Source organism: Buteo buteo, chromosome Z (genome assembly GCF_964188355.1).
Source record: "Buteo buteo chromosome Z, bButBut1.hap1.1, whole genome shotgun sequence".
Classification (NCBI taxonomy): Eukaryota; Metazoa; Chordata; class Aves; order Accipitriformes; family Accipitridae; genus Buteo; species Buteo buteo.
The window spans coordinates 86,517,656-86,542,138 of NC_134204.1; the positions used below are offsets into that span (position 1 = coordinate 86,517,656).

Here is a 24,483-nt window from a genome sequence, read left to right on the forward strand (position 1 = left end):
AGTAATCTCTTACAAAGTAGAAACCTTTTTAAGAGTAACACCATTTTACAACAAACAATAAGTAACATCCATGAATGTCCATCCAACCGAAGCAAATCAGAATAATCTAAGCTATTGTTTTGAAATTGTCATCAAATTATGTGTATCAGTTCTCATTTAATATATATATATTAGGTGTATGTGGAAATGAAAACCAGATGTTTTCTATGAGCTGTTGGAACGTAAGATGGCTATTATACGATTTATTTTACATGATAAACTAAATATGAACATTGAAAGTTATTTTTTGGACAGCATTAAATAGTTACTACATGACTATAAATTAATTGTTTGATGAACATGTTCAAACCAGTTGTTTAAACACAGGAAACAAATATTCTCCCACTATTCAAAGCTATTTTTAATTGTTGAAGCATTCAAAGACTATAAGTCATTTATGATTTACATGGCAATTTTAGAAACTATACTGCAACAGACGCACGATTATTTTGGCCACAATCTTTTCTGTTTTCACTTCTTAAACTACTATGTAAATAAATCATCATTGCATGCCAATAAAGTGTTTTGATTAAATAGAACCATTTTACAAAGAGCTAGATAATGAAACACTTACAGACCTATTTGCTGGAAGGACTACTGTGATTAAACAGTTTATTGTTATTAAAATGAAGTCCATAATGATAGGATTGCCATAACATTGAGCAAGTACTCAAGGTGAGTCTTCATTAAGATGGGTGTATGCAAATGCTCCCCTTACTTTCCAGTACTATGAGAATAAAAATTTTCAGACACAGCTGAGGGAATATGTAAACTACCTGCCAAGGCACTCTGTGCTCCTCAGGGGGTCTTCCTAAGAGAATAATTTCGTCATCAGTTTAAACCAATCCAACTGTGGTCTGGCCCGAAAGGCACAAGTTTCCCTCCCAGTCCACATAGACCATAGCTGTTTCTCCCTTGCATTGGCACCAGCATATGTTGTGAAATCAGCCAGAAAAAAGAAAGGTTTCAGCCAGATAAACAAGCCACACAATTTCTAGTACTAGTACAAAGGGGGACCTAGGAGTGGAAAAGCACAAGGGCAAGAGAAAGAGCAGGACTGTCTCTCTCTGCTCTGGTTGCAGCCAATTGTCATGATTGCCCAAGACAATCACAAAATCATCTAAGTGTATTAAAAAAAAAAAAAAAAGGAAAGAAAAAGAGGCAGAGTTTTTTGGGATTATGACAACAGCATAATCCAGCTGTAAAAACATACCCTAAGTCTCTTAACTATATTTTCTCAGCCTACAAAAATGTTTGGGGTTTTTTCCCATTCATTCATGACTTCATGCCATAACAAAGATTTTGAAGTCGTGGTGAAGGGCGTTATTTAAAAGCTATTTCTATAAGTTTACTGATTTTTCATGTCTGTACTGCCTTCCATGCACACATTTTCACAAAATCTGTAGACAGCTCTAAAGCAACCCTGCAGTCTGGGTATCACAGAGCCACGAGAAGCAGATTCTGTTGGTTTTTTAGAAAAATTGGAAATTGGAAATCGCTGTCCATGCTTCCTAGGGTTTGAACATTTTGAGTGGTATACAGCTCACCTCCCAGTACAGACATTTTTCTGTCTTTAGAATACTGTGGATTTATGTTTTGACAAAGAGACTTATTCAACACTGGTAAACGCATTACTTCAGGAACTCATTTAGTACAGTACATATTGTAGACCCTGAAAGGGTCATGTTTCAAAAATGTGAAAATAGATGGAAATGAAATCATGTTTGTAAACACGTGAGCTATATCCTTACTGTCATTGACTGGGCATGAAACCAAGTAGACAGAATATTATTGAGCCTGACAGCTCAGGAGACTTGATTTCTCTTTGGTATCCATTAGTCAAAAACTCTTTTAAAAATTATTATTCTTTCTGATAAATACATAAAGGACTGTAGGCTGTTTTGTCTTCTACAGTATCTATTACAGATCTTTACAACATCATAGCTCTATTTCTAAATACAGCTTCCAAGAATCCATATCCCTTTTCACCCAATTTTCTAAGGAAAATTATTAAGAACAACAATTTTCTGTCTCATCATTTTGTTCTGTATTCACGTGCAATTATTAAGCAGTGTAGCATAAAGATCTCCAACTAATTTTAGGAACACGGTCCCTTGATAGTCCAAGGAGTCTCCAAACAAAAGGATGGACCTTTGAACAGACAACTCTATTTCGTGGTAGTCAGGCACATTAAACATAATCTAAGTTATGAAAAATAATATTGAAAAGTGCATTATCATAATACCATGCTAAGCATTAAAATGTTTTGTAACAGTTTCAAAGGCAACTTGAAGTAACACAGTTAAGTCCTTCTGTGAGTCAAGCTGGTCACAATTTTTTTTTCTATTTTTTTTTTTTTAAAAACAAGACAGTTTTTTCCACTGAGAAATGTTCTATATTTAACAAAGTTCTTACTAGCTGCAGAAATTCAAGGAGAGACACCTGGGATGTGGAAAGTCAGGCTAAAGTCCCTCTTCCACCTAATTCTCTTAGCCTCTTACCTCCTATTGGAGCTGCTCCACTTTGTATAAATAACCGAATATTCACAGGAGTCAGATCTTGGATCAGGGTCTCCACAACCCAATATGGGCATTCTACCCCTTCAGCTAGATATGATTCTATTTTTGACCCTAGAAGTTACAGAATGGATTAATACAGCAATTTCTACAAGGTGAAACAACTCCAACAGGGGAAAAGGACGGAGTTCCACGCCGGTAGCTAATGGTCTAGCGGTTTGGGGAGTTAGTTCAGATATGGGAGATGCAGATTCAATTCCCTTGTCTAAACCAGGCAGAATCAAGATTTGAGCCTGCATATCCTGTCCCCTAGGTGACTGCCCTAACTACTGGATTATATGCTATTTTTGGAGGTCTTGCTCATCATCTTTTTCTCGTTCCGTTATAGTTAGAGTAATCCTGAATGTGCTCCAGGTGAAAAGGTTTTGTTTGAACTGTATTACAGTAATAATTTTCACTTCACTTCCTGAACCATTTAATTGTTTGAGATGAAACTTGAAAAGATCCTGTATTGTATTAATATTAGGTTGCCATCTCTACATACAAGCTTACATTGCTTCTAAAGCTTCCAAATGCAGATGCATAAAGGTTGCTTTTAAGCCTATACTTAGGAACTAAACAGCTGATGTGATTTTCAGAAGCACAGTGCCAGTACTGAGCTGCTCTCTATTGCCTTCATACAGACATAGCTGCCTAATTGTTTTTTTGCTTTCATTTTTTTTAAAACGAAAAATCTTGGCCTATGCCTATATTTGCATTATTTTGCATTTTATTATAAACATTTCTGTACACTTGCAATGATCTTAACAGCACCTGCTTATGCATTCAAGGAATAGTAATTTAGTAATTAAAGCTAATAAACAGAACTTTCTTAATTAAGCTGTGTAGATCTGTGTTATCATACAATTTAAGCAAACCTGTGTTTATTTCAGTGTATAAAATCAGAATGCTTTTGGTAACTTGGGGCAATTTAGTACAGCCTTAGAAATAATGAGATAATTCTTTTACATTGCTCAAATTCCATGTGCAGCAAACAAATCTGAATTTGTTTACTGTAATTTCAAAAGCACTTTAACTGAACAGAGTTATCTAGATTAAGTAAGGTTTTCACGTGGATGCATTTACTTCCTCAGTACAGCCCTAGGGTTTGTTTGTTTGTTTGTTTTTTAAATCAGGAGAATTGATTCACCACATTTAATTTTACTTCCTGTAACAGTCAATTTTCAACAGCCTTGCTGATTTTTTTTAATTTTTTTTTTTTTTTACTGTGTTCAAACTACTGAAATGGGTCTACAATATGAATCTGAAGGAAGTTTATGAGCCATACTACTGTTTAAGTACATAAATAAATTCGACATTGTTTCCCATAAAGTAATCTTTTCTGTACAAATGCAGAAAAGCCTAAACTGAATAGATTCTATTACAATACAATATAGGATTTCATATTGACTTTAAGAAGCATTATCACCTCCTTGACTAACCCTTAGCTGCCAGCAGACGCTGCCTCAGGCCAGTACACACCTAATTGCTCGGTAAAAAGGCCGTTTCCCTACCTCATTGAGCCGGATGATGTGATAAATTTGCCTCAGGTACTCGCTGCCACCTGGTTTGTGGCAGATATCCAGGACCATCATGTTTATTTTCTGCTCAGTGAATCCAAGTGCAATACCTCCTTCCTCTAACGTTGCACCTTCTACTGTGACTGAGGCACTAGAATATAGAAAAGATACAAATATTCTTAAGTTCAATTTCTAAAAATAAAAATATTAATACAAAGTCAGCTAAAACTGCATGTTAAAAAAAACTTATAAAGATTTGACTTGCACAAAACAAATGTTGCTGTATATACAGCTCATAAGCCTTTATACAAATACATAGTAAATGCTAAATAACATTTTTTATTATACAAATTTTAATTATTTTAATCTGCAGGATGAAAACATAAAACGTTCTTTACTCTAAGGACATACAAGCACCAAATATTTTTTTATTTTCTTTTCCACTAGAGAAGTATCTTTGCTACTAGAAATGGCATTTGCATTCGATCTTTTGTACATTTTTCTTTGCCTGTCGCTGCACATATTAAAGCCTAATTAACATGTCAGAAAGGTAGCCATTACTCTAAGTATAGGTTAGAAGTTTTAAATGGAAGTCTTTTTCTTCCCACTGGGATGGTGGTAACCATTTCAAAGGTACCTATTTGCCACTTGTTGCACTTTTTGCCCTGTACTGTTCCTTGTTTTTCTTCTTAGAAGTATTTGTGTGAAGCTGCTGCAGAAAAAATCTGAAGGTTACAGGCCCAAATGACTAGCAAAACGTGCATTCAAAACTCTGACCATTGTTAGACTGCTCTCTCTGTATACAGACATAAGTTACCAGCTCTGTACTTGCTTAGTATTGTACATCGATAAAGTATTAAGAAAAAAGTAGTAAAACTAATTCTTTTCCTCAAACATTAGAGCTGTAACACAGATATGTGTTGGCACCTTGACACAGACATCGAGAACTTGAAAGACCAACAGAATATATCATCTCTTCTATAGTCATTACTGGATTAATTAAAATATACCAAAGGAGCATTCTGATTTAAAAAACACCAATATTTCAATTTTTTAGAACTAAAACCAAAAAAAACCCAAAATACCTTGGTACAGTCAGCTGTAAGTTGCAGTTTACTGTTGAAAGTGTGCCATGATTACAAAGTTAGTTCTGCTGAAAGTTGCTGTTTGACCTGCAGGCTCACTTAAATGCTACACAGCTGCTGGACACTAAAGCTGATATTGCTTCCACATGCAGCTTCAGAACATCCTACAGAGCAAACAGTTTCAAAATACAAACTATAATTTTGTTCTTTGCTGAATGGAAGTAAGTGATACTCTGTTATTATGGTGTATTTTACAGAAAAGCTTCAAAGAAATTGATCTTTAAAATTAAAGCACACTTAAGGCTGATCTTTCGATGCCACATATAGATACAACCTGAATTTCTTGTCAAACTTCTTAGCGACTGACATTGAAAAAGTTGAGGACCTCTGACAAAGGAGTGTATCAGTGTCAGCGACCAAATTGTATCCTTCCCTGTCCGTCACTGTGCAGGTGAAGCAGATGATTGGATTCAGTCAGTGCTATGATTAATGAGTTCCTCTCTGGATTTGGGACTGCCTATCAATCATGTCATTAGGAAGAATGTGCCCTGAAAGAGGCAGACCTCAGCCAAGGAATAACTGCATTCATCTTAATCTGTATATGCACCCAGCCAGCCAAGTCAGGGTCACCATGATGAAAAACAATAATCTTCAACTCAACAAATTACTTTGCAAAGACAGACATTTCTTTTCTTCTCAGGATGCGTGTTCTTCAGAATCTAACGTGACTGTTTACAGCTCTGGTGCTACCATAAAGTGAAGGTTATTTTAATGAATAGTAATGCTTTCAGGCAGTACATAAGACAGGCAACGCATGCAACTGCCACTTTCTGAACCTTTCACTGAGGATTTTTTTTTTAATTTTATTTTCCTAAAAACTAAGTTAAATTTGTATGCCACAGTGGAAGAACCTATATAATGTTTAGACTTTTTATGTAGCTAGCAGTCCTGATAACAATACCATAACACAAAATCAAGCAAGACTTTCGCTTATAAAAAACCAGTGCACTTCAAAGATGTTTTCACAACTGTGTAGGTGAATCCTAAATAAGTTTTTGAATTTTTATGGTCTTTATTTTCTTCCATACACTGTATCTATTAAAGGTCTATAAACATTTATAAATATGAATATATATAAAAATGCATATGCATACATTTACCCAAAAATCATTTAATTATTAAAAGGTTATACAGAACATAATTTTACACCAACTTAGATTTTCAACTATAACCATTCCCATTTCAAACAAATAACATAAACATCACAAGTCTCCTCTTGAAAGATCTGGTTTTAAGTTTAGTGGTTATGTGAGCATTACTTACATTGATATTTTAATTTCAACTTTAATATATTAGTTTTATAATTTGCATTTATAATAATATCTCTACATTGCATATCGCAGCTATTTATTAACTAGGTTATTTTTTTCTCAGAAATTGACTCATGATATTTGCATATAAAATGAAAAAATAACATTTATGCTAGATTCTATTGCAGAAATTCCACTGAAGTCAGGGGACTTAGTTTCATAACTATGTCATATAACTACTCACTTGGAGGGCACATAATGCATTCTTCAGTTTCTTAAGCTTAAAATTAGGACACCTAGCCACAAACTAGTTCTCGCTTTGGTTGACACTGTATACATACAGAAAATATTTTCCCACACTCATTTCCCACAGTCTGATACCTAATGGATAATACAGCATTTCTGTGGTATGTCAGATAAGAAAATAGAATAGTATATTAATTTAAAATTCTCAGCTTCAGAAGAAGTGCAAATACTAAAGTTTTAGTTTTTAGAGGTTCTCCACAGTATTGTCTCACCCTGCATTTGCATTATTTAAGAAACACCTATTCTCTCAGTGACATTAGAAATTGTCTTATGGAACCATTCTGTTAAGTATCAATTTATACATTATCGTTATGGCTTTTTTATTCTATGACTCTTGCAGTCACTGGCTTCTGGCTTCAATCTTTTAATCACTGGATTAGAGCTTGTAAATTAGTAGTAAATGGAAATGTAAAGATTACAAAGGTCAATGTCAATGAGTGTTCATGTGACACTATTACTACTTAGTGCTACTCATGTTACCAGGATACTGTCCCTTAAAGCACTGCAGTGATTCCGACCTACAATCACCATCTCCTTTGTTTATGGATAGCTACTGTCAGGATAGCAATGACTGCAACCTTCAAGAAAATTCATTGAAAAAAAGCAATCTTACTTTCAGAAGTCAACAATTTAATTCAGTAAGTCATGTAACTCCAATAAATCTAATATTGGAAAGCTGATGAATAGTATTTTTACAGAATGCTACATGACTTCAACATTAAAACAGACTGGACTAGGAACGCATTGACACGTACACAACTCCTTGAAAAATCATTATAAGGATTTAAAACACTCAGACCTTAATGTCAAATCTGCAGGGAAGGTTGATATTTCCTCAGAAAGGCACAGCAGGGTGCTCTCCTTGTTCTGTTTTGATATATCCTACTTGCCCTCAGGGTTTGTTATGTTTTAAAATGAAGTATGGTTACTTTTTAATCACAGATGAACACTGAAAGCTTTTCATAGTCTCTCTTAGTTTAATCACCATAGCAAAATTAGTTTATAAATACATTGTGGTGCCTTCTAGTCAGTGTACCTGTTCACATTCTGAAAGATACACCAACTAAATTGTCCACGGTCTTGGATGATCATGAAAATATGAAATCTCTAAGTACTATGAAGACACTCTTCTGATGAAACCATGGTTTACTGTTTCAACAATGCAATAAAGTTGCAAAAACATGCTATAAAACCATCAATATTAAGAACTAATCCATTTCATATATGATCACTGTTCATCTGGGTTTTTTGGTTGTTTTTTTTTTTTTTTTAAATTGAAAAGCCATAAACATGCACAATAATCCAGTAAAATAAAGAATAAACAACAGCATTTAAAAATCCTATGTTCTTACCAGTCTGTGCTCAATTTTCTAGCCTTCAGCAACTGGCTTTCAATCCAGTTTGGTCTTTGCTGTTCAATGCTTTGTATAACCTTCTGGGTCACTTGCCTAGGACCAATTCTCTGTTTTCCCATAATACTTTCTAAGCATACACGAACTAAGCTGAGTTTTTCTTTGCTCCATCTGTCAAGTGTTGCACCTGTTAAAAGTTCTGCAGTATTTCCATCCTCAAATATCCGACATATAATTACAATCAAGTTCCAGACAAGCAGACCAGCTTTCTTCAATTCAGCAAAGTTTCTTGACATTTTTCTCTCAGCCAGAAAAAAGAAGTACTTAATTGGGGGAGGCAAACATGCAATCACTGTAGGTAACTTGCTGATTACAATAGATACTGCCTGAGCTGCAAGCCTTGTGAAGCCTTAAAAAAAGAAAGAAAAGATATGATTAACATTAACATTCTAGTTCTATCACAGCATGCTTCTGAATGTTGTGTGATAATTTCTAACTTTCTTTTGTACTGAAAATGGGTAAAAGGCTTAAGTACTCAACACTGTAGCTCGACTTCTGTTGTGCTTCCTCTACATAAATCCCACAAAATCTAAACAATAACATGAATTAAAAACAGACAACCTAGAAAATTTAGAATTCATACTGACCCTCTTAACAATTAGTCCTGCTGTGCACAGAATAAATGAAAAAGACAACATCCAGGTATTCCGAATGGTAAAAAAGTTGTCCTCAAAATTGTAGGGTAATATTTTATCAACTTCCTAAGTGGAGCATTGCACTGTCTGACAATATTACATAAATTCATAATCTTTATTTTTCTATCAATCCCTTTCTATGTTCAAACCTACAAAACTTCAGTTTATCAACTTTCATATAAGCATTCATACTATGTAGCACTGCCTTTTAAACATTCCACATAATAAAAGTAGCTATAGAAGTAACTACAGAAAATATGCTGCTCAAAACCCAAAACATATCTAAAATGAAAAAATATACCAAAAGGTGATAAAAAATATGGAGTCAAGCCAAGATTTAAAAACACCACCAAAATAAAACCCAAACAAACCAAGAAAACCCCTGACTCATGGCACCTGTATTCCCAACTTGTTTAAAAAAAAAAAAAAAAGACAGACCTGTTCTAGGTGTCACACAGCCAGTTTAATTTGTCACTAAGTCTGAGCCTTACCTCTCAGCTTGCATATCAGTTCAGGCTTAGTGATAGCCTAAAAGAGCCATACAAGTTCTAGATTAAAGTGATACTGCAGTAAGCACGCTGCTGCGTAAATGTGCCTCAACACGCTGAAGAGAAGATATATGGAAAGAAAGAATGGATTGATGCCCTGGCTTGCCCACAATCTACATATTCAAAACTTAATTCCAGAGTATACTACAATGATATTACTGTATTGAAAATAATCAGGTAATATTTTGGTGGCAAAAAAAATTATGGCGAAATGTTTCCAACAGTTAGCATTTTGAAATGATGTAGGCTTTAGGCACTGTAGGCTATGAAAGTATATAACAGAAATCAACTTTACACCCAATCACCTTCAAAACATCTCCTGTTACATATATTATTTCTCTTTCTTCAGTAACTGTTTCAACAACGAAGCAGTAGCAAATTCCATACCAGTTTCAGTGCTATTGAAACATAAATTGCTGTTTTAAAGTTGGGATGAGTAAGTTGTTATCATTTCAGACAACACTGTGTATTTAAATATAAACTGTCCTGACTGAAAAGATGATAACTAAGAGAAGACCTGGTTACAGCCATTAAGACAGGAGCATAAGCATTACGCTTTACTCTGCCTTCAGCTCCACCTTACTACTGCCAGATGCCAAAAACATTTTCACTACTATTATTATCACTACTACAATACTGATTATTTTAAAAAGCTTGTCTGTGTATGCATGGGTGTAAGCCTCAAGAAAGACGTACTGAATTTTAATGCTCAGTACTTTAAAAAAAACACAGGATGCTTGGAAATTGTTTTCTTCATTGTCAAACTGCAATGCTTGTGAATTATAACTGTTCAATTTTGATATGTACTCATTAAAGGGGTAAGAAGCTTTTATGACAAATTTATAAAACAGTATAAATTTCACCCACATTTCCCAGATTCTTTTCTCTTCATTTCCCGAGGAGTGTAATTCCATTCCTTTGGAACCGTTTTCAGCAACCTTTCAGGAACTATTTGCTTGTGCTGGTATGTTCCATAGTTTTCTGTTGCCTCCCATGAATGCATCAAAGAAATTATCTGCTTCACTATACCCTTGACTGAATTAATCAAAGTCAACTTCAAGCATCTGATAACCTCTGGCTCCGACTCACCACAACTGGAAACTTCAGAAGGAAAAATTATTAAATATTCAGTAAGTGTAGTCATTTGCGTAACTGTTTCAGAAAGAAGTGTTTCAGAATTCTTATGGAAAGAAAAGTAAAAACATTATGATTCATAATAATGTAGACCTATTGGTCTGGTACAAATTAAAGAAAGTATAAAGCAAAACAATGTAGCATCTTGTACCATCTTAATAAAGTACTGACAAAAAGTACAATTTAATTTATTTTCTTCATCCTCATTTCTCCACCAATGTATTCCTGAAAATTTAATTTAAGCTGACTGATGTCTTCCTTTTTATATGGAGTACATTTAATTACTTGTTAGACATCAATGAGGCAAACGGATATACTTATTTTTTTCTACTTCCTTGTCTTGATAGTATTAATCAAGTTGCATTTATTAAATACCCTAACTGTTATACTAGAGAACAGCAAAGGAAAAAAAGATATTTTGGAAATAAAAATGCATACAAATAATAGTCATCAACAGAGACATAGCATGTTATCAGAGATTGCATGTTGAAAATAGACCATCCTAAATACAGTTATTGACATTACAGCAAGTACCAATCTTCTCCACATTCTTAACGCCACAGAGAATTGCAGTTTCTCCATTGCCATGGAGCTGCAGTTGTCAGACAGGGTACTGCAGATGTACCAGAGATGTCTTTCGACATGTTAGGTCCTCTGCTCATACTTTTGCTTGTCTGTACTTTTTTGCTGATCTAAGTTTTATTCTTCTCTGCATGGCCTTTCTGGAAGCTTCCATGCAATATTTCTGTATTTTTCTTCCTCTTACACCTTAGACTTCTACTTTTTGCAATCCCATTTTTCTCTGAGGAATATCTGAACACCTTTACCACCATTGTTTTTTGTTTTGTGATATTCCTAATTCTGTTTCCCCTCTTACATTCTCCCATTTTCTTCCTTTCTTTTCTTTTGAGCTTTCCTGCATGTTAGCCATCACTTGCAAGATCATCCTTTCAAACCTCACTCTCTTTTCTGGTTGAATACTGCTTTTCCTTGGGGGCAGTGTTCGTTGCTCTAATTGTGAGGGCAGCTCTCCCTCTCCACATAAAATTAGGAGCCTGTCGGCCTGTTGACAGCAGAGTCTATATGCCCATCAGACTGTGTCTCCCTCAATAGGAGGCCTTCCTTTTCTTTTTCCACTCTCCTGTAATCGTTTCTTACTTTTAAATCATGGCAAAGGTCTGGAGCTATTAAATGCACAGAGACAAAGAACCTGTACTGGTAGAGAGCTACAGAAACTATCTGCTGCCAGCCTGCTGCTAAGACAGACACTTAAGGAAATCAGACTTCTGGTTGACCACGCTGCTCTGTAACCTCTGCTTTCTTCAAAATTTTCACCACTCCTACCATGACCTGATTGCTCAAAACACTTCAATTATACTATGATTTTGAAGTAAATTACCATCATTTCATCTGATATATTAAGGTGCAAATAATATGCACTATGTGTCTGAAAAGTGACAAGGTTTAACATCAGATTTTAAATGCTTATTAATAAACTAAATACCTGTCATATTGTATAAGCAATTCCACAACTGCTCTTTTTCCATGTAGGTCTCAAAAGCAATGCCAAGAGATTTGGGTGATAAAGTGCAGTAAGACAATACTGTGAAGATTGTTTCAATCAGAGTAGGCTCTTTGTTATTTATCTGTTCTAACACAGAACTTTGTTCATCACGATTCAGTACTTCACTTCCTTCAAAGTAAACAAAAACATGGTTACAATACTTTCCAAGTAATTCAAGTTCACAGTAATAGATAGTATTAATCAAAACAAACTGCAAACTGTGTCTGAGAAATATTTCAAACAATAAGACTACTTACAGATACTGAAATCTGATCTTCCTCTGCATAATGACATTTGACTATCTTCCTGAAATATATGTAGCCATTAAAAAAAAAGACTCAAGCATGTTCACAAACTATGGAATATGCCTATTTAATTCAAAATGCACCCAGTATGTAATTGGAATTTGATTATTTACTAAATATTAATCAGAAGTAAATTGTACTACTACTGTAGAATCACAGTCGAAAAGTTATTAATGCTTAACTGCTCTTACCAATATATTAGTCATGTGAAATTATCGGACTCTGTTTAGTTACATAAAATAAAATGAAGTAGCAGCTGCATACTCCCCAAAATGGGTTGGCTTTGTTTTTCAGTGTAAGATGAAACTGAGAAGAAATCAGTTCTGCAAAACAAAATCTCAGCCCTGCTAAGATAGAGATACCTATGTTTTTAAAGAAAACTAGTGATTTTCATAGAGTTGAGTGGTAACAGCTTACATAACATGTATTTCTAAATGTTTTTCATAGACATTATAAAACATTCTCCCAGCTGAGATAATGATGAGTTTAAACCTCTTTGAACTAATGCAGCTCAATGGCTTTGACTTGTGCTAATGCCAAAGACCTCAGCTTCCCACATAGTTGTGCAATATGCTTTTGATGTTAACAATCATAACAAATGACCAGAGCCAGAACCAATTAAACACTTTTAATTTAAATTTCTAGTTTGCAAAACTGAAAGTTTCTGTAAAACTGATTTAGATAAAGTTATACTTGAAAAAGTCATTGTTTTATGCCAGTGTGGCTGCCCTTATCTTTAGCAACCTGTGCAGGAGGAAGATGGGAGGGACTAAATTTGTAGGCTGTTTTTCTAGTGGTTCAAAAAGCCTTCAAAATCTACCACAATGGAAAATTGCTGCCTTCCACCCAGCTTTGAATGACTTGAGAATATTGTAAAATTAAAAAATCTCATTTTACTCTCCTCTGAATTCCTACAATGTAATTCACACGTTATTGTAGACCATTCTGTCTGGGTAGTGTGCAACCTTAACAGAAACAGCCTATAGGATGTAGAAAGCTGAAAAACAAGATCAGTGATTTCATAACCAACAAGCTGGGGTTTTTTTTACCAAGGCAGGAGACAGATCAGCAATAAGAATTTTTTTTAGTCAGCTTTTTTTCCTATGAGTTGAGTGAGCTGGCATATTTTGCTGAGACACCTTCCAATGCCAGATGCTTCTGAGTGAAGAATCAAATGGATTCCACTAATACACTTAAACTAGTGATATGTTGTCTAATATGGATATGACAAAGAAAGAACAAAGGAAGCAGAAAAAGCAGTTCAAAAAGGAAAACCCAGTCGTACTCAAATTGTGAGACCAAAATTTGAATTGAACTTTGATTATATTACTGTAAGTTTGGTTTGTTTTTTTTTTTTAAATAAATTTAACCAAATTCTAGGGAGGAGGGTTTGCTGAGATTTTAAATACTATGTCAACCATCTTTGCAGAACATGATGGGAAACTACTTTGTTTAAAGGGGCTTATGACTTCAAATTATGCCTAGATTTGCTTTGTGATTGTGCCACATGGAAAGTTTTGAGTCACAACTTACTAATAACTTTTCTTATCAACTTAGTGCTACCAATAAATTTCGATAAATAGAAAGAAGTATAAAAGAATTCTGTACGGGGTTATACATATATCTTCTTATAAATTGTGTGTAATACAAGTCTTGTGCTTTTAAGCAAAGATCTTCAGGAACCCACTGGGAAACCATTCTGAGGCTAAACATAACAAGATATGTAAGCTTTCATCAGCTTTTTCTTCTCTTACCCTGATGTAAATGTTGCCCTTGTTGTAATATCTGACCCTTCAAAGCTCAGGTTGAAATGACTTTTCTGACTAATAAACTGGCATGCATCATAGCATGATAGCAAGGTTTGGGTTGGAAGGGACCTTAAAGGATAATGTCAGCTGGTTGAAAGGCTTAGCTAGTTGATCAGTATAGCTGGTTAAATATTATGAATTAGGAGTCTACAGAAAGATATGCAGATTTCTCTTGCCTTAGAATTTTTCTTTAACGTTTATTAGCTCACCTGTCATAACATTAAATATTCATCTTAGTTTGAACTCCAATGCAGCCTTCTTGTTAATCATCACATAAGAACAGTATTTATATGATAGGCATCATAGTTATTGCCCATTGATGATTCTCTCTATATATTTCTCTTTTTTCCACTCACTGCATTTGTATATCAAAAGCTAATCTTTGAAGGGAATCTAAAGCTCCTATAGGTAGCTCAAGGGAGATGCTTCTTTTTCATTTTAGCAGGACTTACATCCATACATAAATATAGCTATATACTTATCCTAGGTACCTGTTAAAGAAAATCTGCTGTTTGTTATTTCCATACAGCATAATGTTCCATACACACAGAGGATGCCATAAGATATTAAAATATTAATATTATTAATAAATATCTTTATAAGAAAATTATGTATCTAGTGAACAACAACTATGGCCTAACCAGTCACAATGAGTCATTCTTCCTATGACAAATAATGCACTTAACTTCTTGGGATAGTACCATGTATTTTAAAAATATATCTTCAGAGAGGCAGACTTACAAGCCTAATTTATCCATATTTCTTTCCTACTGATAGAAATAACTCCCAGTAACTTGCTGACATTATCGCACTCATCCACCTCTTATCTGCTACTGGTTTAGTCATGAAATGAATCTTACTGAATTTAGAAAATCTTGTTATTGACTCTAGACTTCTCATTCCCTAGTGAATCCTTACAAGACAGACAAGCTATAAACAGTTATGCTGTCTTTTTTGACCAAAAGAGGTAGTCAAAATTCAAATTTATACATGCTGTTTCATTTAGGAAGAGAAACTGAGTGTGGGTCAAGTTATTTCTGATACAGTTCTTTTATTTGAAAAGAGCATAAAACTTCTGCTTTCTTTATAGTTTAAATCACAGCAGCTGATGAGAATATAAAGGATGTGAAAAGGATACTAATTTGTTTGTTTATAGAACCAAATCTTTCAACAGGCACTCTGCACTACTTGCTTCTTTGCACTATGTTTTCAGTGCTTCTTCTGTCACTGGCTTTTTTTCTATTCTTTTTCTGTATCTGTTCTGGTAGATCATTTTACTTGTCTCTCATAGAGTTGCTCCTCTCCAATGCAATCATTCTCCAGTCAGTCTTGACAGCTACAATCTATTGTAACTTTGAATATGACTTCGTTTTGGCAGAAAGTCTATTATTTTAGTTTTTAATTCCAAAAGGAAATTTTAGATTGTATTACTTCTATCCTGAATGAAATGCAGATCTTAACCCTACCCATTTCAACTTGGTAAAACCCAGATAATAATATCTCCTGTATTAGCTGCTACCTGTGAATCCAATGAATCCTAAATTTGTGACAATTAAGAAGCTCAACACAAGACAAAAAGACTTTATTAAACTTGGTATCATCTGCCCATAAATTATTAACATACCAGCAAACTAATTCTGTGCCTATATAGTTATACATCACCTATCCCATAGTATTTTACTCTCATTCAACTCCCTTTAGAATTTTTTCTCCCTAAACATTTTATTTTCAACTATCTGAGAAGAAGCTTCCATTAATGAATCTCTGCATTAATGGCTTCTGTGAAATATATCATCTTATCCATGTCAAATAGAAAAAATCATTACTATAAGAATACCTCCAGCAGTGATTTTATGGCATAGTATACTGAAACTGGGGCATTCTGATAGCCAAAATTTGATGAGGCAATGCTGAATTTAGTCCTATGGCCACATTACCTCCTTTGTATTACTCCATGTATTGGGATCGATACTGAACAGGTTACCCTCTTAAAATGCATTCAGTCTAGAGCTCTACTGTAGCAAGAAGTTCCTACCAGAAATGACCAGGTCTTTGTAAAGCTCTCCATATGACCATATATCACAGTCACAGAGACTATCATAGATAAATCACAGAGACCATCTTCACACTTTGTCAAGAGAAGGTATGTGATTCTCAGCAAGGCTCCATTACAGTCCCCATGGAAATTCCTATCAATATTTCAGAAACTCCATAGAATCTGTTTACTGTTTTCCTTAGCTTACCACTGGAAAGTCATCAAAAGGAATAGGATATCTGATTAAGGTCCCTTTTGTATTGATCTTCCAACTAGAAGTACATCACACCAGTAAACCTTTCTACCATTTTACGACATTGGTTATGCAAGTACAGTATCCAGTAAGTTTACTGGTCAGATAGATATTTTGAGTAGATGCCACTTCTAAAATAATTTTCTAATTTTTTGTTGTTAGGCTACCATGATACAGTTTGCGATCACTAAGAAGCTAAGAAAACTTTCAGGTGTTCAGGAGTCTGTACTCCCAAGCCTCATCCTGGATGATCCACAGGTATCTGGAGGAGAGAGCTATCTCTGCACAAGCATATAAATTCTTCTAAGAGACTTACTTGTGCTCTCCTAATGAGGACAGTGTTGCAGATTAACATCCAAGTTTTGTCAAAAAAACTGCAAGACTGTATTTCCCCAAAACTGTGTGTGGTTGAACCATGGGACTAGCACAGTTATTAGTTTTTCCAGCTGCCTGGTAGACTGTGTCTCAGGATTATTAAATCCAAGGCATTATTACAAGGAAGTACAAACATAATGACCTTCAAGTACTTGAAATAAAAGTTTTAAATTGTTATACACATTTAGCCAATGCCAGGATTTTAATGGTGATGGTAATTTATTTAAGGAATGTACATTTTCTTTTGCAATAACTCACTACTGTCACTAAAAGTTGTCTGATTCCTAAGTGAGGTCAGTTGGTAAAGTTACCACCTTTCACTGTTCTTTTAGGGTAACTTTAAAAAAAAAATCCGTACTATTTACTTTTAAATGCCTAAAATTTAATTTGTTTAATTAAATTTCATTAAACTTCATTAAAATTTAATTAGTGCTTAAAATTTACCTTAAAATGATCCATTATACATTATGCTTGTTAAAGAGCTGCTTCACAAAGGACAAAGAATTGGAGTGGGGAAAAAAAATATCTTTCCAATCTAAAATATATTTTCAAGTCATTTCTCTTGCCAGAAATCAGTTTATAAAAGCACAGTCTTAGAAAACTCTTCATATCTATTAGTGTCTAGGGAGTTGGCTGATACTGCACTACACAGTTTTATTTTATCAGTGGAAATCCTCCCTTCCCCACCCTGTTTATGTGTGCAAGGTAAGTTAATTTCTTTTTGAAGCAACTCACATTTCTTTGGGTCCAATTTCAGATTTGCAGCCTTAAACTTATCACAGAATATTTGCAAATGTTGCTATCAGTTCTTATTTCAAAGTTTCAGTGGGGACCAGGATATCATCTAGTTTTAACTGTCCAGGCTACACAATACCCTCTTCCATTAGTCTCTCAAATATGCATTGTGCAAGCCAAAAACATTAGGTGAAACTGCCAATGGCCTTGTCCTGCTGTGAAAGCAGTTTTCTTCCAGTTTATCTCCACATGCCAGTATTCACTTTAAAGGTGTGTGTAGAAAATGAAATTAAATCTCTGTAACAACTGGAGTCTCATGTACTCATTGTAATGAATAAGATTTTTTTTAAAGGAATACGTTGCTTTTTCTATTGTACATCATTAAATTGGTGCTACCATCTCTTCTACTTAAACAAAAGTATGTATTGAGGCCCAAGGACTGACTGAAGGCCTGGGATGTGCCTTGTTGATAATTTCTCAGTGACCTCTTTCTTATCTGCTATTGGTAAACGGTGAGATGTCTGGTGACTGATGAGGTTCCCTTTGGTATTAATCCTGTGTTGGGACAGTGTAATTCAGTAAAGCTATTGCTTTTTGCTTTATTATGCAAAGAAAAACTCCTTGTTCCTGGAAATAAAGGCTCTCAAACAAGAAGTCACAGACTGTTCTGCTGGCATGCTGTGCATTTAGAGCAAGTCTAGCAGAAATTCTCAGAGTTCACTTTCACCCTTCCCGTTTTTGTATTAGCATCTACTGGATTCAATAACTCATATTACGCAAGCACCACTTTCTTTATTCCTCTATTATTTGTTGCTTGTCAAAATAATCCATTTCTGTTTCATATCCATGGGTGATAAAGCAATTCTGGTAAAAAATTCCACCAAGAAAATTGCAAAACAGTTTGTTTTGTCAGAAAATTAACAACAGTAGTGGCTACCTTCATTATTTCTCTCCGCAAAGGCACAACAAACACCCTAGACCCTTCATTCACTCAAGAACATGTCTTAGAAGAAATTTTCTGAATGTTGGACCTATACAAAACAACTCTGGGATTATATTACACTGTAATTAACTGTAATTCAATACACCTAGGTTATTGAGAATTGTAGTTTAAGTTATAAAGGTCCAATATGCAAATCCAATTTTTCAACTATTTTTTCAAAGGTGCCTTTTACCCAGTGGCCATACTCACTGGAGACAAATAAGGGGTTTAGTTTTGTCTAGCCTGATTTATTGCCTTTAGAATTTTTGATGTGATAACTTCATATTGGAGGAGCATTTTACTTTTGATGTACATTTCATATATCATATTGCACAAAAAATGACCAAAGAAGTCCAAAAAAGTCCAAATCTTGTCACCTCCCTGTCCAGATAGCTTATAGTTATGTAAATGGAGTTTCAATAGCTTCAACAAGTACGACAATGTTTTTATAATATTTAGCTACACTCAATCATGCATACATGCATTCTCCCAAAATACTCTTTCTACCAAGACAACTTTGCCAATTGCAACAGTACTCCCTACTGTGATGGGGAATATAGATTATTTCTGACCTTCACCGTGGTACAACCATGTGAGAGCAATGGCAGTGCTATTAAATTAAATGTGTTTGTGTGGTGCCCACTGTAAGTATCTCAAAGTATTGCTACGATACAAAAAAAATGTTATCATTACCTACAAACATCTGCATACAAGCACCACTTTACACAGAATTTTTGCTTTCTAGCATGGTTTTTAAAGGGAAAAGGAAAGACTGAGTGTAAAATAAAGTAAAATGTGAGAAGGCTTTTCCTATTAAAAAAATTTCTTATCATCTAGTTAAATAGTTTTGTTATCACTAGGGCAAATTACTCAAAAACTATGGTATGCTTAGCTTTCTATCTGTTTTCATGCATAATACTACACACTGCAAAATTTTACTGTTGATGAGTACATTATTCTGTAAGCCTTTTACCCTACTGAACAGAAGAATCCAAAACTGTCATTGCTAGTACTAAGGTATAGCTTATTAGTCCAACTTTCCTTGTACTAATACCTAACAGTTCACATAATTAAAAAAAAAATATAGCTTATATAGCATCAGAAAGCTGCTGTATAGATGAAGGAATAAGACATACAATAATTTTATCATTAGATAATTAATCATATTGAAATTAAGTTAGAAGATAGGGATCATCACAGGTTTCAACTTTATCTAAATTGAATGTTTATTCATACCAATATTGTAATTACATTAATAAAGTCTGTGTAAATAGCACATTTTCTAATCCAAAGTAGCATATATTTCCCTGAAGCTCAAGAGGTTGGTCAGTCAACAGATTAATACATTCTGTCACTTAATACCTGTGATAATTTAAGCAGCTAGTAAAACTCAATACTGGATAGCACTAGGGTAAGAATATGATCCTGATCAAACATTTGTCAGTCTTTGTAAAAGATGACAGGTATTTGAATAGGCAAGTGGATGCAGTGCAGCTCTCAATAAGATGCATGACAGAAGTGGAAGCAATGTTGTACCCCTGACAAATGTTAGACCACTTTAAAATGACAGAACTAAATTATGTTGTATCTTACATTATGTGGACGTAATAGGTTTTTTTGGTAAGTAGGGAGAATTCTTTTGCTGAAGAAAGATAGAAACCGAGACTCTCATTCACTATTACAGTAAAATTATGTCAAACAGTTGATTATATATATAATGAGGAAGCATATAAATGTACTTCTAGAATGGCCTACAGTGGCAAACATATAATAACCTAAAAAAAACCTCTAAGAAGCTTTTCACTGTTGAAACATAATTTTGAAAGTGATCTTTCAGACTACTGATGCACTCTTTTAAAAATCTGTGTAAACCAGTTGTGGCATCAAAGCTCTGTTAAGTTAAAATTCATTTTGACTCCTTTGCATTTATGATAGCAGCCTATTTTATCAAAATGTATTCTGCTTTGAAACTATGAATACTGACATAGACTGCAAAACATTAAACACTGCAATACATTAAAAAAGTGATGATTTTTCCTTCTTTTTATCTGTTCAAGAAGTGTCCTACTGATAAGTGAATGGCTACTGACACCCCCAAAAAATGGTTGACAGTCTTGCTTCAGTATTTACGTAGTTAAAAATGAATTTGTGTTCTCACTGATGTTCTTATAAGGATTGACAGTATAAGTACTTACTTGAACTTCTCAGTAAAATTTTCACCAACAGACAGTCATGATGTAGCAATGTTTCCAAAAGTAAGTTCAAATTACAGTACGGCTGGGATAACAGCAGTTTCAGCTGACCCTGGGCTGCCATTTCTTTGGCTGATGGAGTCCTTTCAAAATGTAAGATAAAGACAGAATAATGTAGTTAATTTATCTATGAAATTAATATCCTTAAAGTGCAGATGTAATGCTAACTCCCTTAAATGTCAATTCCTCCCAGATTACTCTGAAAACGCTTTCATGCTTGCTTACTTTAAGGCAGCTCAGGGAAGGAATTACATTTAATCTCAACTAGCTAAAAGCAAATTAACATTTGGTAGTCTGCCAAAGTTATAACTGATACAAAGCAACCTCACTTATCTCTTCCATGGAACCATGTTTGCCTTGTTCTACCAGGCAAAAAGGGTTTTTTTTCTGTGCTTGAATAAATTTAAGGCTACTATTTTTCAGTTCACTATTACATTAATTGTTTAGTAAGAGCTCTGAAGTGTCCTTGATGAACTATATGAAGCTCTTAATTAAAAAAACAGAGAGAATGCTCAAAGGGGCTGCAAGATTCCACATTAGGTTGACCAATTCTTACACGTCCTGAAAAATCCACCTGAAATATTAGACTGGTTGGATAACTACTTTGCCAGCAGGGAAAAGTGAGAAAGCATAGTACAAATGCATTAGCTTTTAAGGACATTGCAGTTTGTTTTCTGTTTGCAGTTTCCATGTTCTACAAAAGTATAGGTTTCCAAACAAAAATATCCCAGGGCTTCCTCTGAACTCAGCCGATGACCCAACACCAGCTGTTGAACTCACATTGGAGCAATTAAATTAAAAAAAAAAAAAAAAGGAAAAATCTTGTCCTGCAAGATGTTTGTCACCTGTTGTATTTACTATTTTCTTCTTCTTGAAACATTTTTAAAAAGAAGTTTTCAAAATAGGGTTGTGAGTAATTTTTTTCCTTGAAAGCTTAATTTTTCATTATTATGAAGGTTTTAAAATTAAATTTCAACTGATGTTTAGCCATTGTGTTCATTCATTTTGGCTACAAGTTTATACAACACTAGTTGCTAACACTGAAAGTTTATGCACTGCATATGTAAACTTTTATGCACATAAATTTTACATGCACCAGTGTAAAAACTACATATGCACTGATGCGTTAACAATGCAGGCATAAACATTATCTGCCAGTACGCAAACAACACCTTCAGCATAAGTTAAAGCCTTCTTCATCATGAACTACATTTTCCTGTCAGACTAGAGAAGGATTTATATGCCTCTGCACATATACTTTATGTGCCATTTACACAAAAGTATTGGGACAGAGCTAAAAGGGGTTCGTGTGGCTGTTCTAATGGAGGGGAACTGCTCTGTTACGTTGCACACTTCTACGGCCATCTGACTCGGACAAGTGTGCCACCACCCAACCCTGCTTGTATGCACACATGAAAAAAAACCTGAGAGATGACTGCACAAAGACTTTGCTCTTCCATCAAGGTTGCAATACAGACAATATACCTAATACAGAACTGCAACTCGTGGAAGCGAAAATGCCAGCTGATACACTGCTCTGGCTTAGTCTCTCACACGTATGTATGTTCCCATTACCAGAAAAGCAGTATGCCACGTATCCTGCAGGGCAACCTTGAAGTAACCTAAGGAAACCAAACTTCCAAAACTCCAGTTCCCAGCAGGACCTTTACATCGCACTATTATGTCAAAACTTCACAGTTAATACTGTAATAGTCATTTTAGTAAAGGAGGATTTTATACACCCCAGGCTTTGGGATTTTAACAGTAAAGCAAATACCTGTGAGTTTATAAGCAATGTATGTGCCATGAAAACTTATGTAAAGCTTTTGTGATTTTCATTTGGTACATTATATATATAATCGTTGATAATGTAGCACTGGCTCGACAATTATATTTTTGCATATAAGCACATAGTGGATTCTAATATGTATGTATACACATATACATTTAAACCTTGATAGAACTTGCAGCCAAAATAATTTTTCCATATTTAAAACACATACTGCATTCAAACTTTCAACATTAGGGCTTGGCATCCTTAATAGTATTATCTTAATTTCTGTGTGTTCAAGATTACTTTTATATATATAGATAGATATAAAAACTCTAATGCACATTAAGAACTAATTAGTAGTTTGTAATTAAATTTTAAATTAAAACAATTACTATATTCACACTAGAATTAGTCCTGTGGCTTAGAGCAAACTCAACACTTCACTAATTCAGTCAAAATATATGGACCAGTTTCATTTTGTTTCTCCCTTGAATGCCACGTTATCATATGTAATAAGGTCACTCATTGCCTTCAAACTATAAAAAAAGGGACAATTTTGGTCAATTAAATTTATGAAGGATAATATTTTAAATGACTTTAGAAATAAATGCCATTTTTAGAATATTTGAGTTGAAATAAAACTTGTCTGTCATTGACCAGATGGGAAGTTATCATGTTGTAATATACACCAGTTCTTGGCTCTTTAAGCCTCTTGCAAATTGAAATGTACAATGGTGTGACTCACTTGGAGGAAAAATAAAATATAGCAGACATTCCCTACAGCCATGAAGCTAGCACCAATAAATGCACTGAGAAGTTTTGTAACGTGCATATGGAGAGGCATATGTTCTCCCATCCTTGTAGCTCAGTACTAGTGAAAATAAGACTAGCCTCATAAAAAGTGACAAAAGGTGAAGTACATATAAATATCACACATATAAATGTTCAGTTTTGTACAGTAAAAGAAAAAAAAACCCCGAAGTCTGATTTGCAAATGGTATGATTATAAACCCCAAATGAAGCAAAGAATAAACAATTGCCACTAAAGGCACTGTAATATAAATTATCAGTAATTATTTAGTTTGATAACCAACTATGTTATTTTGGTTAGTATCCAAGACAGAAAAAAAGAAAACCTCAAGTGATAAGTTCAAGATTTTATAAGGCAAATAAAATTAATGCTAATTCATATTAACAACATGGACAAAGAAGCTGAAGTCAAGTAGATAAAAGAAAACAGATCATAGCCATTTTTAGGCATGAAAAATAAGTAGTTAAATAGTGAAATTGTACATGAAATAATTTCAGAAACTAGCAAAAATTTCTCCTGAAATATCAAGCTTAGGAAGAGCAAATACTTAATATGTACCTTTATGTCAGGTTAGAGTCTTCAGTTAAAAATTAGGTGGCCACAGGTGGGAGGTGTACAATGGCCTGTGCTTCCAATTTTGTTATGGGCAGTGAATATCTATTTTTATTAGATGTAAGAAGTGAAAACATAAAACAATCAAGGAAGAATTAGGATGCTCTAAAATATAGTTTTCTACAATACTTAAGCATTATATGTCTTGTTAATACTCTAAATGAAATATTTCAAGAAAGAAAAGCTTCCATGATATAAATATACAGTGTAAAACCAGTAACAAAATTAGAACACCTCAGAATATGTCCCTCAAATTACTTCATTACATACAGGGTCTTTCATTGTTTTTTCTGAGCAGCTGAAAGGTGTGTTGTTAAAAGTAAACATTAAATATTTTACCAACATAGTTCACTCATTATCACCAGGACAGTACACATGGCTTTATGTATATGGAGCGTCCTCACACAGGTACACTAACTATATCTTCTCAGAC

At 34.3% G+C, this 24,483-nt stretch overlaps 1 protein-coding gene across 5 annotated transcripts in view; it reads right to left on the reverse strand.

The window, feature by feature from the left end:
- The window catches only part of KIAA0825 (KIAA0825 ortholog), a 256,206-nt gene that overhangs the window by 122,438 nt on the left and 109,285 nt on the right, over positions 1-24,483 (reverse strand). For 4 of the 5 annotated variants that reach the window (XR_012649091.1, XM_075021307.1, XM_075021305.1 and 1 more), the window contains 5 exons: positions 20,797-20,936; positions 12,049-12,237; positions 10,278-10,511; positions 8,168-8,576; positions 4,109-4,265 (listed from right to left, as the gene is read on the reverse strand). Coding sequence is in view for 4 of the 5 variants with exons in the window: in XM_075021307.1 (XP_074877408.1) it covers positions 4,109-4,265; positions 8,168-8,576; positions 10,278-10,511; positions 12,049-12,237; positions 20,797-20,936 (1,129 nt within the window). In the remaining variant the exon portion in view is untranslated. Of the gene's footprint in view, positions 1-4,108; positions 4,266-5,205; positions 5,364-8,167; positions 8,577-10,277; positions 10,512-12,048; positions 12,238-20,796; positions 20,937-24,483 lie in introns of those variants that run through there. The other variant, XM_075021308.1, reaches the window with a different exon arrangement.